Source organism: Chrysemys picta, chromosome 7, assembly GCF_011386835.1.
Source record: "Chrysemys picta bellii isolate R12L10 chromosome 7, ASM1138683v2, whole genome shotgun sequence".
NCBI classification, from domain to species: domain Eukaryota; kingdom Metazoa; phylum Chordata; order Testudines; family Emydidae; genus Chrysemys; species Chrysemys picta.
Window position 1 is genome coordinate 38,245,204 of NC_088797.1, and position 19,667 is coordinate 38,264,870.

General features: G+C 43.4%; 1 protein-coding gene across 2 annotated transcripts in view; it reads left to right on the plus strand.

Annotated features, from left to right (window-relative positions):
• The window catches only part of MKRN2OS (MKRN2 opposite strand), a 53,493-nt gene extending 37,919 nt beyond the window's left edge, over window positions 1-15,574 (plus strand). For both annotated transcript variants that reach the window (XM_065553104.1, XM_005309094.4), the window contains exons 2-4: window positions 4,949-4,998; window positions 8,506-8,668; window positions 14,944-15,574. In XM_065553104.1, coding sequence (XP_065409176.1) covers window positions 4,949-4,998; window positions 8,506-8,668; window positions 14,944-15,187 — 457 coding nt within the window. In that variant the 3' untranslated portion in view covers window positions 15,188-15,574. The remainder of the gene's footprint in view (window positions 1-4,948; window positions 4,999-8,505; window positions 8,669-14,943) is intronic.
• The last annotated feature ends 4,093 nt before the right edge of the window (window positions 15,575-19,667 follow it).

Sequence of the window (19,667 nt, forward strand, 5' to 3'; positions counted from 1 at the left end):
CACTCCAAATTGATTCCCGACTGACCGGTAGCTGTCTGGCGTTGCAAGCTTCCACAGGGCTATCGCCATGCACTTCTCAACTGTGAGGGCTGCTCTCATCTTGGTATTCTGGCGTTTCAGGGCAGGGGACAGCAAGTCACAAAGTTCCATGAAAGTGCCCGTACGCATGCGAAAGTTCCGCAGCCACTGGGAGTCATCCCAGACCTGCAACACTATGCGGTCCCACCAGTCTGTGCTTGTTTCCCTTGCCCAGAATCGGCGTTCCATGGATAGAATCTGCCCCATTAACAACATGATCTCCAAAGCACCGGGGCCCGTGGTTTCACAGAATTCTGTATCCGTGTCCGTGTCCATGTCCTCATCATGCTTGTCGCTGCGCTGCCGCCGCCGCTGCCTCCTCGCCTCGTTTTTCTGGTCCTGGCTGAGCATAAACTCCACGAGAACGCGCGAGGTGTTTACAATGTTCATGACTGCTGTCTTGAGCTGAGCGGGCTCCATGCTTGCCGTGGTATGGAGTCTGCAGTGTTCACCCACCCAGGAAAAAAGGCGCGAAAACGGTTGTCTGCCGTCCGTTGCTTTCATGCAGGGAGGGAGGAGGGAGGGAGGAGGTGAGGCTGTACCCAGAACCACCTGCGACGATGTTTTTTGTCCCATCAGGCACTGGGACCTTAACCCACAATCCCAATGGGCGCGGGAGACTGCGGGAACTATGGGATAGCTATGGGATAGCTACCCACAGTGCAACGGTGCAGAAATCGACGCTAGCCCCGGTACTTGGACGCACAGCACCGAATTAATGTGCTTAGTGTGGCCGCATACATTTCGACTTTATACAACCTGTTTTTCAAATCCGAATTATATAAATTCGGATTAATCCCGTAGTGTAGACATACCCGAAGAATACAAACCCCTTAAAGCATCCATTAAAGAGAAAAAGACTTAACACATTTTACAAAGTTTGTGATTTGTTAAGAAAAATCAAAAGAATGCAAAACTGTCAAAAGCCACCACTGTTGGACAGTATTCTGTGATGCTGGCAGCAGAAGCCAGGAGAGATGAACTGCACTGGAAACTACTGGATAAGTCTTCTAGTTTAGATGATAGGCCACCCATACTCTATCACAGGGGTTGCTTTCAGAAATACATAAGCAAGTGGAATTTGGCACATGTCAGAGTTGTATTGAATCTAGAAAAGAAAACTCTGAATCTGATCAGAAAACATCATGTTCAACCTGCTTCTATAGCCACCAGAGAAAACACATCCTCCAGTGATTAGTCCTGTTGTATTGTTCACTTGAGAAAAACACACAGAAAAGACAAGCAACTTCATAAAATAGAAATATTTGAGGAAGCAACTACTCTAAGGAATTCAGCACTTCAAAGAGTAATTGATGACATGTTTGCACAGATTATCTGTGGAAGACTTGATTTCTAAGATGCGGTTTAGGCACTACCTGCCTTTCTTCCTATGTGAGTAAAATGAATCTTAAAGCAAAACCATCTAGTTTCTCTGCAACAATACAGTCCCCTTATGATTTTTCATTTTATCAGCTGATTGAAGAGAGGAGATCATTGTCTATGTACAACAAAAAGGCTCTTCTCCTGTCCTAGCTATCAAGCTCTACTTACCTCAGATGTAGAAACTGCAAGCTATTCCAGTAGCAAATTACATGACAGATTAGAAAAAAAACACTCTGGTTCTGCAATTTCATTCCATGCAAAGCACGGACAAAGCAAATCAACCATTGTTCTAGGCAATGCAATAATATTAGCTGACACTATTCAAGTTGCTAGTAATCTGAAGCAGGAACTTAAATCATCCAACTGTTTTATGGTTCTTGTTCTTCCGAGTGGGCTTGATGAACAGCTTTCAAATTAACAAGTGGTTGTGAATAATGCCACTTCAATCCTTTGGGCTGAAATAGCCAAAATGAAAGCCTCAGAATATTACTTAAAGCCAGGTAATTGTAGTTTACAGTGATCAACTGCTTTTGTGCCCATTGGTGCAGGAGTTTGTCCTTTGGTTGATAGATACTCATTCTATCTTCCTTCAGAAGACATTCAAAGAAGGTGCCTCTCAATTGCAGAGTGCATGGTATTTCACAGTTCCAAAATTCTCACACCACTGCTCATAAGTAAGACTGCGAGTCTGTCATGGAAGTCTTGGATTCTCTGATTTTTCCGGGATCTCTGTGACTTCTGCAGCAGCGGATGTGGTTGGCCGGGGGCCACCTGAGCAGCTTGGGCAGCCCATGGGCCAGCCGCATCAGCCACTGCTGGGGCAGTCTCAGGCCACCAGTGCTGGGGCAAGGGCTTGGGGCACGGGTGAGGGCTCTGGGTGGCACTTACCTTGGGCGGTTCCCAGGAAGCGGCAACATGTCCCTTGGCTCCGTTCTAGGCTGAGGTGTGGCCAGCCAGCTCTGTGCACTGCCTCCGCCCGCAAGCGCCGCCCCTATAGCTCCTATTGGCCATGGTTCCCAGCCAATGAGAACTACAGAGCCAGCACTCAGGGTGGGGGCAGGGCGCAGAGCTCCCCTGGCCCTGCCTCTGCCTAGGAGCTGAGGGACATGTTGCTGCTTCCGGGGAGCCGCGCAGAGCCAGGTAGGGAACCTGCCAATCCTGCCAACCCCTCACCTCCTAGCAACTGAGGGGGTCCTTGGCTATGCGCCACTGCCCGCCCTCCCCCCCAGAGCACCTGCGACACCCCTGGGCCACCCTCTGCCCCAGAGCACCCAAGATTTAGTCAGGGGCATATAGTACAAGTCCTGGACAGGTCACGGGCCGTGAATTTTTGTTTACTGCTCTGACCTGTCCATGACTTTTACTAAAAATACCTGTGACTAAACCGCAGCCTTACTCATAAGTCTCACAATTTAATTCGCATACTACACCTTAATGGATTCTGCATCAATTACTATTTCTGCAAAAACAGACTACAGGCAGGTATGTTCATTCTAAATTGAATTATATCACTTCATGCTGGTGGAAATCTCATTCGTGAAGGAGATGATAATATAGACATCAACATAGAGATAACTGATGGGAAGAATACTTCCATTCAGTGGCTAGAGTGGTATTTCAACAACAGTCTGCAGATAGTGAAGCATCACAAAAAATATCACTGAAGCATGGGGGGAAAAAAAAGTCACTTACTCTCCATGGACAATCAATCAGAGTCTCTTATGCAGTGTGCAGTATTAGAAAAACCTAGAACGCACTCCGAACCAACGAGCCATGAAAAAATATTTGAGAAAAATCAACTGTCTGTAGTCAGAACAATCTTCCCTGCACAGAACTTTGTACATGCCCAGGCAATAGTCTGTGGTAACCCATGCACACTTAACAGAGATCATAATGATGAACAAGATGATGATAATGATGTTGATTAGAAATGTCACCAGCACTATTACATTTCAATGATACCTGTGCAAATGTATTATTATATTTTGTTTTACCCTTTAAATTGTGATGCTTTGAGGTCACAAAAAAAATCCAATTTTATGACTTGAAATAATACAGAGAGTTATGAAACTAACACAAATGAATGTCATTTAAACATGTTGATGCCACTGTTTATCCCAAATCTATGATAATAGCATGACTTGACCGCTCCACAACATACCTCATCTTAAAGTAGACATATTAAGCTTTCAAATGGCGTGCATGTGTGTAGGGAGGGTACATTAAGTCAACCAAATTGGTAGTATCTGCCACTCACCTACTAGTTCTAAAATCTTAAAAGACATGGTGGCCAGAAGCTATCAGTTCAGTTCACTAACTACAAATATACTTCTTTTGTTTAATAAATCACTTAAGAAATAAATAAAACTACCTTAAATATGCTAGATACTTTAACTATTTAAACAACTATTAAAAACAAATGTAAAATGCTGTTTTTGTTCATTTTTAATTTGAATTTCTATCCAAATGCAGCCTGACACAAATCACAAGTAAAATATTATCTAGTAAATAAGAAATGCATCATTCACGATTTTATAACATAATAAACATGTAAAAATTAAGAAGCTGAATAAATGTATGGAAAGCTATATAATTGCTTAAATAGATGTATATAGATACAATGTACTTTCTGGTTAGCAAAAAGTAGTACAGTAGAACCTCAGAGTTACGAACACCTCGGGAATGGAGGTTGTTCATAACTGAAATGTTTGTAACTGAACAAAATATTATGGTTGTTCTTTCAAAAGTTTACAACTGAACATTGACTTAATACAGCTTTGAAACTTTACTATTCAAAAGAAAAATGCTGTTTTAACCATCTTAATTTAAATGAAACAAGCACAGAATCAGTTTCCTTACCTTTGTCAAATCTTTTTTAAACTTTCCCCTTTTTAAAAAGTAGTTTAACACAATACTTGCTTTTTTGTTTGGTCTTTGTTGCCTGATTGCATACTTCCAGGTGTGTGGTTGACCAGTCATTTTGTAACTCTGAGGTTCTGCTGTATTGAATTACACCAACCAACGAGAATCAACCTTTCGTTAGGAAAAGAGCTAAAAAGAATACAGATGCAAATAAAGATTAAAATTGATTACATAAAAGCTTCCTGCTTGTTGATTTAAATCATGATTAAAATTGGCGATTTAAATGACTATTATTTAAATCAGTCCTCCTGTTTTGTCCCAATCAGAGATGAGTGAACTTGTTTGGATAAAATAAACCCTTTGTACAAAACCTGAACCTTTTCTGGGAATGAAAACATTTGTCTAAGTTTTTCATGGTGGTGTTTCTTCATTTCCATGCGTTTGTCCACATCCTGGTTTTAGTTGGGAATCCAAAATACCAAAAGAGAAAAGAACCTTTTCAGGTTATTTTTAATAGGCCAGAAGGGGAAAGTGGTAGAAATGTTTGCGTACCAGATCTAAAGCCAAGCGATACCTACAAGAAATAACATTTTCAGTCATGAAACCATTCCCATTTTTCTTTCAGAGAGTATGATGGAAGCTCTGATCTCCATGTCGGAATATCCAATACTAATGGTAATACGGGCGTTGCAATTAATTTATTTTCTTTTAAAAAATGTTGTGTGTCTCTAATGTATCTCCAGTACCTTACTAGGATTTGCACTGTATATTTAATATTTGGCTTTACTCCTCTCTATCCGCCCGGACCCAACATTTGGGGCTAAAGTAGTCTTATTGGCTGAGGGCTGAATGGCACTCATTTCCGAGCCAGTAAATTCTGAATTGCTGTAGTGACATATGAGGCTTGCTGTTAAAAATCATCATCCCCTTTACTACAAGAGACCTGCAATGAAATGCTGGCCCTACTGAAGTTAATGGAAGTTTTACCATTGACTTTAATGGCGTTAGGATTTCACCAAGACTGAGAATTTGAATCCAGGATTCTGTCTTGACATTGCAGTGCAGAGCAGAGCAGAGACTACCCCAAACCAGAACCATTTATCATTATCCTCCCCAGACCCCACACATTTTGGAAGTATGGACAAAAATGGAACCCACATTCAAAACCAAGCACAGCCCCAGTTTGTCCATCTCTAGCACAAAGAACTAACAACTAGGCAGCCCACTGTAATATGGCCTTTTAATGAGATTAAGTATGCTGAACTGTTTTTGCTGATTTTTAAGCACATACTAATTTTAAGGGGACAAGTGTCAGATTAAAAATATTTTTAAAAGAAGTCCTTGCCTACATGCTATAATAATCCCTCTGATTATTAAAATTATAGAATTTTAAAAATCTAATTTATCCGTGTCAGTGCTGTTTACTTTTTGCATTTTTTCTCATCTTGGACAATGAAAATAGATGTCAGTTTTATTTTAAATGTATAGTCTCTTTCTGGATTATTTCGTTTTCAGGTTCTAATGTACTAGCACCATGCTGCCATATTAGGGTTGCAAACATGGCAGAGGAACAATTATTTATTTTAAAAGAAAATCTGTTTCATCTGGAGTTTAAAAAAAAAACAAAACTTTTGTCCTTTAGGTTTTGCGAAAGGTTATTTTTCAAAATCTAAGTTTTGGATCAAATTTATTTTTCCACTGACTTTTTAACCAATGCAAAGTGAAATTACAGTACAAATATGAACTATTTCATGATCAAGATTAGATAGGTCATAAAAACGGTTACTCACCTTTTTGTAACTGTTGTTCTTCGAGATATGTTGTTCATGTCCATTCCAAGCAGGTGTGTGTGCGCGCCGCGTGCACGCCAGCCGGAAGATTTTCCCCTAGCAGCGTCCGTAGGGTCGGCCTTGGCAACCCCTGGAGTGGCGCCTCCACGGCGCCCTATATAGGGTGCCCGCTGACCCTCCACTCCCTCAGTTCCTTCTTGCTGGCACTCCGACAGAGGGGCAGAAGGGTGGGTATTGGAATGGACATGAACAACACATCTCGAAGAACAACAGTTACAAAAAGGTGAATAACCGTTTTTTCTTCTTCGAGTGATTGTTCATGTCCATTCCAAGCAGGTGACTCACAAGCCTGAGTTTAGGCGGTGGGATCGGAGTTTACTGTGGATTGGAGCACTGCACGGCCGAAGGCTACATAGTCTCTGGCCTGGTGCGTGATGGCATAGTGTGACATGAATGTGTGGATTGAGGACCATGTGGCAGCTCTGCATATTTCCTGTGTTGGGACCTGAGCCAGGAACGCCGTGGAAGAGGCCTGTGCCCTTGTGGAGTAGGCCGTAATTGGCGGGGCAGGCACCGTGGCCTGATTGGAGCATTCGCGGATGCAAGCCGTGATCCATGCGGAGATACGCTGTGAAGAGACAGGGAGCCCCTTCATCCTGTCTGCCACAGCTACAAAGAGTTGGGTTGACTTCCTGAACGACTTGGTTTGTTCAATATAAAATGCCAGTGCCCTGCGAACGTCCAGGGAATGAAGCCTACGCTCCGCATTGGATAAGTGTGGCTTAGGATAGAACACGGGGAGAAAAATGTCCTGACCCATGTGGAATTGGGAGACCACCTTAGGAAGGAATGCCAGGTGCGGCCTGAGTTGGACTTTGTCTTTGTGGAAAATGGTGTATGGAGGCTCGGACGTCAGTGCTCTGAGTTCCGACACCCTCCTGGCCAAGGTGATAGCCACTAGGAATGCGACCTTATATGAGAGAGAGAGCACGTAGCCAGGGGCTCGAAGGGGGGCTCTGTGAGAGCGGAGAGGACCAAATTGAGGTCCCAAGCCGGGGCTGGTTGTCGAGTATGCGGGAACAGTCTATCCAGGCCCTTGCCGCGAGGCTGGGGAATGCTCTCTCTGCGCCGGTGCCACTGGAGTGGCATGGGGCGGGGACTGGGGCAACATCATAGCCGGCTTGCCCCTTGATTGGATCGGGGGTCGGGCCGTATTCAGGCGGCTCTCTCCACTGGTGCAGGGAGGCCGGCACCGGGAGGCTTAATAAGTAAGAGGCCGCCTCCAACGTCGATGGAAGACACATCCTCGCTGAGGTCCGGAGATCTCGACCAGTCCAGACTCGACCGCACCCCCACCGGGCCGGATTTGACGGAACCGTGGGAGGATGCAATTGTGGCACGGCTTGTCCCACCGCACTCGTGGACGCCGCTGGCCTTTTAAGGTCCTGGTGGGGTGATCGGCCCCTCACCGGCCTCCTTTTCTTCGCGGGCACCGGATATGGTGATCGGTGCCTTACGGAGGCCGACTTTCTATGTCCCGAATCTCTCCGGTGCCGGGACTTAGAGGTCTTAGACTGGGCCTCCTGTCTTGTTAGCAGTGCCGGGGCACTGCGCACCGAGGATGAGGCGCTGGGCGCCGGATCGGCAGGCTAAGGGTCCGAGCGTGGCCTTAAGGCTGCCTCCATCAGGAGCACTTTGAGTCTCTGCTCTCTGACCTTAAGAGTCCTGGGACGGAATCCCCTGCAGATACTGCACCGGTCTCTTTGGTGGCTCTCCCCGAGGCACCTTAAGCAGGAAGAGTGCGGGTCACTCTTCGGCATAAACTTCTCGCAGTCCTTGCAGAGTTTAAACCCTGGGGACCTGGGCATGCCCCAGCGGGGCGACGAGTACGTTGGGGGAAGCCCCCCAACAACTATTAACTATCTGTAACTAACACTAACTCTAAACTATGAGAGAGGAAACTATATACACTTAAACAGGACACTGCTATGCTTGCTGCAAGAGCGAGCAAAGTTCCAGCTAGCTGTCACCAGCGGTAAGAAAGATCTGAGAGGGTGGAGGGTCGGCGGGCCCCTATATAGGGCGCCATGGAGGCACCACTCCAGGGGTTGCCAAGGCTGACCCTAAGGACACTGCTAGGGGAAAATCTTCCGGCTGGCGTGCATGCGGCACACACACACCTGCTTGGAATGGACATGAACAATCACTCGAAGAAGACTATGATGTTTTAAGGGGAAAACAGTGATCTGCAGGCTGTAGTAATTTCTGTACTGTCATGAATAATGCCATTAGGGAAAGCAATATTGTTGTAACTAGCTGTCTCATCTTATAACAGTGGACTTTTATTTCTGATTCTCCTCCCTTGCTGACAATCTGCTGCTTATGTTTTCAGGGTTGGTGTATAATTACAATGAAACAGGCATTCATAGAGTTGAACTTGGGTGGGAGCAATGCATTAGTATTCCACTAGTGCAGCCAGACATGTACGGACTGCTTAAACAATGGGATAAGTACCTAGAAGAATTCTCTACTGGAGAGGCCTGGTTTTTTCACAGGTATGTAGTTCAGCAGATGGATGTACTAGAATAGTAATTATTAAAGGATGATGAACTGGGATATTTAGCTTTGGATTCTGCTAGACTTGTGGTTCACAGCTGAGATTGATTTACCCAATCATACAGGAGCCAGTCTGAATAACCCCTTCCTACAAAACCACCACTTGAAAATTGACACCTTTGTTAACAGAAAAGGGTATTTTGAGGTAATTATTGAAGTAACAGACAACCCTGATGGAATGCAGAACCTCTAGAGCATTTTAAGGTCAATTCTTTAGCAATGTGAGTTTGTGCACTACTGATAACATTCTCATCACCAAGTCATGGCTCCTGAAGAATGTATGGCTGGTTGTGGAAAAAGAATCACCGACTTTTCCCAGTTCTGTAGTCAAAGAATCACTGGTTATGGGATTCAACCCTCTACCTACCTTTTGATCTACAGGATGAAATCCTGACCTTACTGAAGTCTATGGGAGTTTTGCTATTGACTTCAGTGGGGTCAGGCTTTCATCCACAGTGTACTTCCAGATGATGTACTTCATGTCAATAGTCAGAAATGGAAAAAATATACTATCAGGCTTATCTCCAGCAGTTCCAGCTAGTTTGCAATGTTGTTCTTTTGCTAATTAACTAGCGAAAGATGTCAGCAGACTTTCAACAAAACCATCATGTTCAGCATAGAATGCTTCAATCTCTTTTTAACTTCCATTGAGGCTCATGGCTGACAACAGCATTATCAGTGATGTGGTCAGGCTGGAACATGCATGTCACCTCACCAGGCATATGGGCAAACTTACTGCTTCAAAGGAGAAGGCTAATACTCTAAATGTTCATTTTAAAAAGTGAATTTACTAAATATCCTATTTGGGCCCAATCGTGTGAAATGCTGAAGTCAATGGGAGGGCACTTGGTACTTTGTCGACCAAGCCCAATTTTAACCACTGTATGTTTGGCTGATGTAGTGGTGTATTTCAACATTTGTTTTTGAGTCTTCCTTGTCTTTTTGGCTGAAATCAAAAGGATTCGATTTCAAGTTAAATTTTCAAAAGCAACTAAGGCCTGGTCTACACTGAGGGGTGGGGGGAGAAGGAAGGGGAGAAATTCGATCTAAGTACGTTAGTTAGTGAATAACGTAGCTGAAGTCTACGTACTTAGATCTAGTTACCACGGTGTCTTCACTATGGTGAGTCGACTGCTGCCACTCCCCCGTCGACTCTGCCTGCGCCTCTCGCCGAGCTGGGGTACAGGTGTTGATGGGAGAGCGCTCGGGATTAATTTATCACATCTAGACTAGACGCGATAAATCGACCCCCGCTGGATCGATCGCTGCCCTCCGATCCGGCCAGTAGTGAAGACATACCCTAAGTGACTTCAAAAAATGAGTCCCATTGACTTCCAATTACTCTGACACTTTTTAAATTCCCACCCATAAGTGTTTCTTCTTAAAAGTAATTTGATGTCAAACAAAATGATGGTGGAGAGAGGGTTAGGTATTTACACTTTTTTCTACAAGCCTTTTTGATAGCAAGAATATTTAATTCAGACAGCTTACTCACAAAAGTAAGTGATCTACTACTCTTAAGTATGCCTGCAGTCACACTCTGTCCATGTACACCCAATCTAAACAGTGGCATATTGAGCTTTCTAGATATTCTAGAAGAATAGAAATTTTATACAGATTTTTCAGATCACTAACCAAAACTATGCAGATTCAAATTTTTAAAAAATTGGTCATGAAGTTAAGTTTTGTAGTGAATTCGTTTTATGACTGCATTTTGAACTTCAGCAAACATTGGGCCAACTAGTTCTAATTCCAGTTCTTTAATTTGCTTCCAAATGACTGACAGGCACATCAGCTCCATTTCAAGACTTTGCTTAAGCAAATTAATTCACTTGCTGACAAAAATGTTGTTTTTCTTGAACTAACTATAACTTAAAGTAAAGACCTTCATTTTAAATCATTCTAAAATCTGCATAACCTTTGAAAGTAGCTATAGAACAGGGGTCGGCAACCTTTCAGAAGTGGTGTGCCGAGTCTTCACTTATTCACTCTAATTTAAGGTTTCACGTGCCAATAATACATTTTAATGTTTTTAGAAGGTCTCTTTCTATAAGTCTATAATATATAACTAAACTATTGTTGTATGTAAAGTAAAAAGGGTTTTAAAATGTTTAAGAAGCTTCATTTAAAATTAAATTAAAATGCAGAGCCCGCCCCCGGACCGGTGGCCAGGACTCAGGCAGTGTGAGTACCACTGAAAAATCAGCTCGCGTGCTGCCTTCGGCATGCGTGCCATAGGTTGCCTACCCCTGCTATAGAAGTTACATTCTACCTTTTTGTTATACAGACCAGTCCTGTGATGACTAAGTGTATTTTCTGCTGATCCAGATTTTGTGCTCCCCCTACTGCAGTAACTGTAAGCCACTGGTTTTGTCTGAGACAGATAACATACATTTACAGTTTTGGTTTCTCTCTAGTTACTTTCTGCATGATTCTAAAGACAGTGTGTGATTTTTAGCCATTATAATTTTATATCCTGAGAATTTAGTTCACTCTCAAACAGTAAAGCTTAGATGACTATAATGTGTTAAGACACCAACTATGTGAATGATCTTGGGCTTCAGCATGAAAAAAAAATATGTCCTTTCCCAAGACCTGAAAGGAAATCAGTCATGCTTCCAAGTTACAAATCAGATACAGAGATCCCAGGAGTGGTCTCTACTGGGATCATTACTTGATCTCTGGAAAGTAAGTAGAGGCAGCAAATGAAGAGTAAAAATGTATTGTGATTTCACTGGGAGCAGCTCCTTAGGAAAAGAATAAATCACTGTCTGAACTCAGTTTTTAAAGTAAGCCATGTTGTCTCAGCTTTGCTTCTAAATTAAAGGTTATAAAACATTTGGGGGAAAAGACTCATGTGTTGTGTTTTAAGAGAGCCCACACACTTTGCTTATTGCCTAGGAATGTAGAGGAGGCTATAAAATACCTAATTCTCTCTTTTAATTTAAATTCAGTTATCTGAGTGGGGACACTAAACTATACCTTGATTTTTACTGAAAGAGTCCACCCTTCCGCCTCTTCCTATCCATGTTCTGACCCTTCCTGCAGGCTCCCACTGCAGCTGGCTGCTGCAGCCTTGTGAGTCTTCCTCCAGAGGGGATCTAGTACTTAAAAGTGAAAAAGCCTTCCAGCCTGCCAGACCTATTAACACAACATTGAAACTGTTAAAGGGCTTCATTACCACTTGAATGGCTCTTTAACAGGTATTTGCCAACCTCCAGGTATATACTGTCAGTTTCTAAATTTACTGACAAAAACAGTTGTGCATTACTGTAATATTTACTCAGAACATGTTAGTCTACAGAACCTTAGTTTAAAATTTGCTTTAAAAATATTTCATTAGTGTGTTGCTGAAGATTATAAAATCACATCTCTAAAAAATCCTTGCATAGATTTTTAGATGCACAATCTGAGTATTCATCTTTAGCCTTAAATGCTTGGATCTTCAGATATATAGTTTTAAATAAATCCTTCAAAAGACCACCCTTATCTAAAATACACATGCGAGCTGGGCTGCTGTCAGGCATAGGGGCACCAGTTTAATAATACTGCATAGGGCCCCATAAATCTTAAGGATGGCCCTGAACACGTTTGATAGTGATGAATGTGATAAAGGGTCATTTGTTATAAATACAATGGCAAACTAAAATCCCCCAAGTTGTCTTCAATAAACAGCAAGGAAACCTATTTTTTGTTACAATGCTATGCCCCATTATGACCTTGTTTCAGCAAAAACACTTAAGCATGTGCTTTGCTAGGTTGGGCACAAGCAGACTAACTTTAGGCATCCAAACATTTTAGATTTGGACTAGGACTAGTGAGAAAATTGCACTGGGATTTCCCAGGTGTTGTGCAGTGCAGCATATTTGCTTATAATTACTTAACTAAAACAATAAGCTATGGTGAAGCAAGTATATTCAGGCAATAACATGCTTAGCAAACCAGAAGTCAGAGGTCACTATAAATACATCATGCACCAAAGCAAAAGAGCTTTGAAGAGAAATAGGAGGATACTTTGAACTAGACTCAGTCCTCCATGCTACAAGTCTGCAGAAGACTGGATGTTGCAAAAGAATCTTGTAAATGCCCAGGGGTAACAAGCAAGTCTTGTGCATTCATAGGTCCCCTTGCCAGGAGATACACAGTATATAATATATGGAACAGAAGTGACAGCTATACAGGAGGCAAGAGCGGGAGGGTCAAAGGACTAGGAGAAGCAAGATTTCTGTAGGAATGGGAGGTGGTTATGGAAAGGGCATAGAATCAGGTAGGGGACAGAGCAGTAGGTCTGTGCAGGGGTTTACAGAAGGGCAGTGCAGTAGTAAGCGTGGGAGAGAGGGAGGAAGGGGCAGTAAGAAGACTAGGGCTGTGCAGGAGGAGGAGCAAGAGAGAAGATCTATTCAAGTTGACTAGTATTGCTGTAAAAATTCTTAGGATACATACTATTAACTTATAGGAGAGGATTGAGAAACATTTCCAAGATGAAAAGACAGAGATAATTGCAGCCTACTTTTGGCTTAGGTGGTTCCATAGGACAGTCCAACTTGAAGAACAATATTCTGGTTAAAAATGGGGAAAAGAACATATAAAAAATGTTAATCTGTCTTTAAAATGTTCTTAACGCCATTTCAATTAGTTACTTAAAAGCATTTCTGCCCTTGAGATACATGCACAATTTATTATTGCCAACAGGAGTTTGCCAGGCAGAGTATATGCCCCTAGATCAACATAGTAATAATAGCATTTAATTGGTTTAAACTATGCTTCCAAAGAAATACCACAGTGAAAGATGTGTGTCGTGGCATAATTCACATCACTGCTGCAGGTGACAGCTTTCTGAACAGGATAATAGTACAGCAATTAACAAGGGGACAGCTAACTTGGTAAAAGCTATCCATCTTTTTATTTTAAACATTGGAATTTGTTATTGCATACGCTAGAGCAGGGGTTCTCACAAGAAAATTTTTGATGGCCTCTGAGTGCGGCCACCAACTATTGCTGGTGGCAGCTCTGATAATTTTTCCTAAAATACTTAATTAACTTTAGGAAAAACAAATATATGCACATATACATGTCCAAAATCATTGTAATTTATTTATGTAGGGTTTTTTTGCAGACTCAATAAAAATAATGTACAGTTTTTTTTGTTCTTTACTAGACCTAAATAGAATAGAAACAAATAATGTGCTTTGAGCGTTCTTGTCCCTTTTTGTTGTTGTTTCTTTTGCTTTTTTGGTTACTTGTTTTTTTAAGACTTGCTAGCTAGTAAGTCTGTTTCTGTGAAAAGTGCTATTTGTATTTTGTCTATCACTTTTCACAGCAGCAGACTTGCTAGCTAGCAGGGAGGAAGTGAAAAGTGATAGTAACAAACATACAAATATCACTTTTCACAACAGACTTACTCAGCCCTGGCAAGCTGGGGGACAAAGCCCTGGATGGAGAGGTGGGTAGGGAGGCAGCTCAGGGCCAGGGGTGACTGGGGCGGGGGTGTGAGTCTGGGGACTGGAGCCCAGCAGCCAGGCACTGGGACCAAAGAACAAAGTAGGGGCCAGGGGCAATGTGTGTGTGTTGGGGGGGGGGGGGGGGAGAGCGAGCTTGGGGCCAGCAGTCATTGCTGCACGGCTGGGGCTGGATTGCGTGGCCCCATGGGTGTAGTCCAAAATCCTGTGGGTGGGGGTCAAAGCCCACTGCTGCACGGCCGGAGCCCAGGGCCAGAGGAGGCAGCGGGCTGAGGGGGGAGTGGAGGGGGGGGTGCGCGTGGGGCCAGGGCTCAAAGCCCGGGGCCAGGGGATGGAGCCCGCCGCCACACATCTGGAGTCTGCCACCCACCACCCCAAGTCTGAAGCCTGAGCCCCACTGCCTGCCTGATCCTCCAGCGTTTGTGGCTCCAGAGCGGGACAAGGCCTAACCCCTACTGGCAGTCCAAACCGAGGAGGATGTGGCTGCACAAAAATCCCCTGGTGGCCACATCTGAGAAACACTGTGCTAGAGCTTAGAATCTGTACTTTTTTTTATGCCCACAATTTTCCAGCATCTGAGAGCATCAGAGGGATAGTCATTATTACAGGTGCATTTAAGTTCTAGCATTAAGAGAATTTTAGCATTTTTGGAAGGTGTATGGTTCTTTATCTCACCCAATAAAATATTATCTCCAATTTACACATACTATTTAAAGAACTAGTTTGTCTCATTAACCTGGTTATCTGTTTCACAGGTATGATGAACACTACCACAATTGTTATACCTATGCACTGGCATTTATTAACTGTGTTTTGGCTGCACAAGGTAAGCAGCCAATGAGTAAAAGTGAATTCACAGAAAGATTTGTGATACCACAGACAAGGAAAGCTTCCAAGTATATCACTGTCTACCGGGAGGTAGCCGAAAATTACTTCTACATTGGTGACAGCCCTGATCAAGAACAGAACAATTCTGAAGAGGACAAATTGTTACATTAAAAACAAGCATGCAATGCAGTGAAAACAAATCCATAAATAGAAAATCTTTGGGTCCAAGCTTCAGTTCTCCCTCTATATACCGGACATGCCTTCCTGCAATATTTGAAAACTAACAGTAGAACTCTGATGTGTCTGAGAAAAGGATCATCCCTTTCATATATCTCTTACGAGACATTAACATGTCACAAGAAGGAAAAGACTTGTATGAGAGTTTTCTGGGAGTTTTAAAATTTTGCACTATGCAACTAGCTAACTTTCTTGAGCACTATCACATAGGAAATTATATGCATTCCTGTTTGCTATATCATACTAAAAGTTGTATGACTGCAGTCATGTTTTGTAGTAGACAATATAAGTGTTGTAAATTAAAATAACAAGTGTAGATTACCTTTTGACCAGGGTCAGAAAAACAAAGTTTGTGACAAAAAACAACGGTGACACATTCACTATTCTCCACTAAAACACTGCTTGAATTAAGAAAGCACTGCAATTACTGGTCACATACACTATCTTCTTCATTTGCAATATTCACTTTGTACCTTACTTCAGGCATTTGAGTAAGTTTTAACTTTACCAGTAAGTGGCAGTGTTCTTTCAGTTCCTTGTAAAATTACAGTACTATCATAATAAATGCTACATTGTACCTCCATATTTTTACTACTGTTGCAAAAATAAATAGCTGGAGTAAAACTATACTCCTCTCTCTCTCCCTAAAAGGGCTATTTTCCAGTAAAGTATCTGGAAGTATTCAGTACTCTACCGGAAACATTTTATACTAGCCAACAGATTTTGCAAGGTTGTGTGGCCATAACTAGCAGTGGACTCGTCAGAATGTCCCCAACAAGAAATTAAAGGATCTGAAAAGACTGAACAGCAGTTTTACAGATAGGACATGATTGCAGAAACAGACCTATGGGCCAACTTCTGCTAGTTTTCACTGTTCTAAACCCTGAATAACTTCACTGGAGTTAATCCCTATAGACATCAATGTAACAGAGCAGAGTGCGGCCCTATTTCTCCTAGTAGTTTTTGCAAAAGCTCAGCCAGAGTTAGTATGAATCCAAATTCTATTTTCTCCAGAGTTCTAATAAATGGGTCTTAATTTTGTCCCACCTCTAATTTATACCTTTGCATAAATGTTATAGTGAGTATAAAAACCAACAGCATTCTTTAACCTCTTACACCACACATTTCCATTTATTTCTTAATGCCATAAACGCCTTCTGCCATTGTTTACTATATTTTAAAATTGTATTCAACATCAAGCGCTCCAAAAATAAAAAAATCATAACACTGCAAGAGAAGTTCTCATTAGGGTGAAATTCACCCCTGTTCAGAGGGTAAGCACCAGGGCCGGCTTTAGGAAGTGCGGGGCCCAATTCGAACATTTTCGGCAGGGCCCCGGCAAGGATGACTAAAAGAAAAACACCCCCCCCAAAAAAAAAGCCACCTTTCATTTCTTCTATGTATTATTTACTTTCCATAACTATATGAATAGTAACAAAATTATATATTACCTACATTGCTGGCTGGAGGCAGGGCAGGGGCTGACTGGAGGTAGGGTCTGGCTAGAGACAGGGCAGGGGGTGCAGGGCTGGCTGGAGACGGGCTCGCTCCAGGCAGGGGCTGGCTGCAGTCAGGGCAGGGGGTGCGGGGCTGGTGCGGGCAGGGGATGCAGCAGGAGCTGGCTGCAGGCAGGGCAGGGCGTGCGGGGCTGGTGCGGGCAGGGGATGCAGCAGGGGCTGGCTGCCGCTGTGGGCAGGGGGTGCGGTGTGCAGGCATGGGGTGCAGCAGGGGCTCCCCTGCTTCTACCACCCCAGCCCTTTAAATAGCTGCCAGAGCCCTGGGGAAGCAGCAGGGCTCCAGTGGCTATTTAAAGGGCCGGGGCAGTAAAAGCAACGGGAGCCCCGGACTTTTTAAATAGCCCCCAGAGCCCCGCAGCCCTATCCCAGGGCTCCAGAAGTGGGGCTCTGGTGGCAATTTAAAATCTTTAAATTGCCCCCTGGGGAAGCAGGCCGCCCCGGTACAGCATACCGGCGGCGGCAAGGGCGCAGGGCTTTCTTAGGTGCGAGGCCTGATTCAGGGGAATCGCCTGAATCGGCCTAAAGCTGGCCCTGGTAAGCACAAACCCACTGTACTACGACAGGTTTCAGAGTAGCAGCCGTGTTAGTCTGTATCCGCAAAAAGAAGAACAGGAGTACTTGTGGCACCTTAGAGACTAACAAATTTATTAGAGCATAAGCTTTCGTGGGCTGTAGTCCATGAAAGCTTATGCTCGAATACATTTGTTAGTCTCTAAGGTGCCACAAGTACTCCTGTTCTTCTCTTTCCACTGTACTACTTAATCCCTATTTTGAGAGTTCAAATGGAACTTAAATAGTGCAGGGGCCTTGAGAGGTGTTTCTGCTCAAGGGTGAATTTCTGATTGGCTCAGAACCAGGACCTTCTGTGCTTTTACCAGTCGGAATACACTTTGTGAATGAAAATAAATATATGGCAAGTTTCAGTCTCTCTGGTTATGCACTTCTAAAGTAAATAATTTGGTGCAATAGCATTGAAAATATTAAATATGATCTGCTCTTTGAAAATAAATACCATGAAATCTACTTTCTATAAATACCTTGACATTCAGCTTGAAGAGGTAAGTATCAGAGGGGTAGCCGTGTTAGTCTGAATCTTGCATCTGAAGAAGTGAGGTTCTTACCCACAAAAGCTTATGCTCCCAATAATTCTGTTAGTCTTAAAGGTGCCACAGGACCCTCTGTTAGCTTGAAGAGAGAGGCCATTATCCAGACACAACATTTCCAATTACAGTACAGATGCTACAGAGGGAAAACACAAACATTAGAATATTTTCCCCTTTTTTCAATTTTATACATAGTGTAATCTACAATGAAATAGTGCTATATATTGCTGCATTGCTGAAACAGGATACGGCTGGATTGTACTGTGTTGACTATCCCCTGCTGGCAGATGATTCCTGGAGGACCATTACCAGCTGGCAGAGTTTAGAGCAACTCTTGCTTCTGCTGAGGTCAGGGTAGAACTGGCCAAAAAAATCAGGGAGCCCCTCTGGTGTGCTGAGTGGAAACAGTGTAGAAAAGAATAGAATCATAGAGTATCAAGGTTGGAAGGGACCTCAGGAGGTCATCTAGTCCAACCCCCTACTCAAAGCAGGACCAATCCACAGACAGATTTTTGTCCCAGATCCCTAAGTGGCCCCTTTAAGGATTGAACTCGCAGCCCTGGGTTTAGCAGGCCAATGCTCAAACCACTGAGCTATCCCTCCTTCCAAGAGGTCCCAGTGTATAAAGCAATATCCACTAAAACCAGTTTAATTGGCCAAGCAGGTTATCTTCTATGACTAATGACACCTGCAGTGCTACCAAGGGGGACACTTGTGATAATTTACCTTGATAACATTTTATGTTATGGAATATTTTTAATGCCAAATCACAGTGACAAGCATACAAATAGCAAGCTGCCCAGCACTCAGTTTTAGCTATGCTAAATACAGCAATAATTTGAATTTTAGCTGTGCTTTGAGAAATTTCAAGCTAAGTCAAACTATATTTTTAGATTACCAACCATACCAATGAACTTGGGTATAGTATCTTTCCCCTTCCCTCTATTGGACGTAATCAGAACTGCTTGCTTTGTGTCATATAGGCCCTATGCTGTTTATGTAAGGTACTTACTTGGCTGCCCTATTACTACAGTATCTGAGTATCTCAGTCTTCACTGTAGTTATCCCCACAACACCCCTTTGGAGTAGGGAAGTGTTATTATCCCCATTTTACTGAGGCACAGTCAGGACCGGCTCCAGGCACCAGCAAAGGAAGCAGGTGCCTGGGCGGCCAATAGAAAGGGGTGGCACTCCGTCTGTTATTGGGGTGGCATGTCCAGGTCTGCGGTGGCAATTTGGTGGCGAGTCCTTCAGTCCCTCTCTTAGTCTTCGGCGGCACTTCGGCGGCAACTCAATCACTCCGCTTCAGTCTTCGGCGGCAATTCAGCGGCGGGTCCTTCACTCCCTCTCTTCCTCTTCGGCGGCAGCTCAATCGGGTTTTTCTTTTTTCTCTCTTTTTTTCCGCCACTTGGGGCAGCAAAAAAGCTGGAGTCAGCCCTGGGCACAGTGAGACTACATGACATGCCTAAGATCACACAGGAAGTCTGGGATCTGAATCCTGGTCTCCCAAATCCTAAACTAGTGCCCTAACTAGTGGGCAATCCTTCCTCTCCCTGGAAACACTGCTAACAGAGATTTAGTTTAATCAGCAAAGGCTTGTGCTTTCGGAGCAGGGAGATAAGAGTTTATGTAGTGGCTGTGAGGCACCAAATGGCCATAGCATGCAGTCTAGTGACCAGTGTGAAGTCCTACGTGTGTGTGGATTTGTTACATATTATACTGTTAGCAGTCAATGCAGTGCAGTTAGCTTTGATAGCAACATGTTTAGAAGTTCTATAGGAATACCAGTGTATG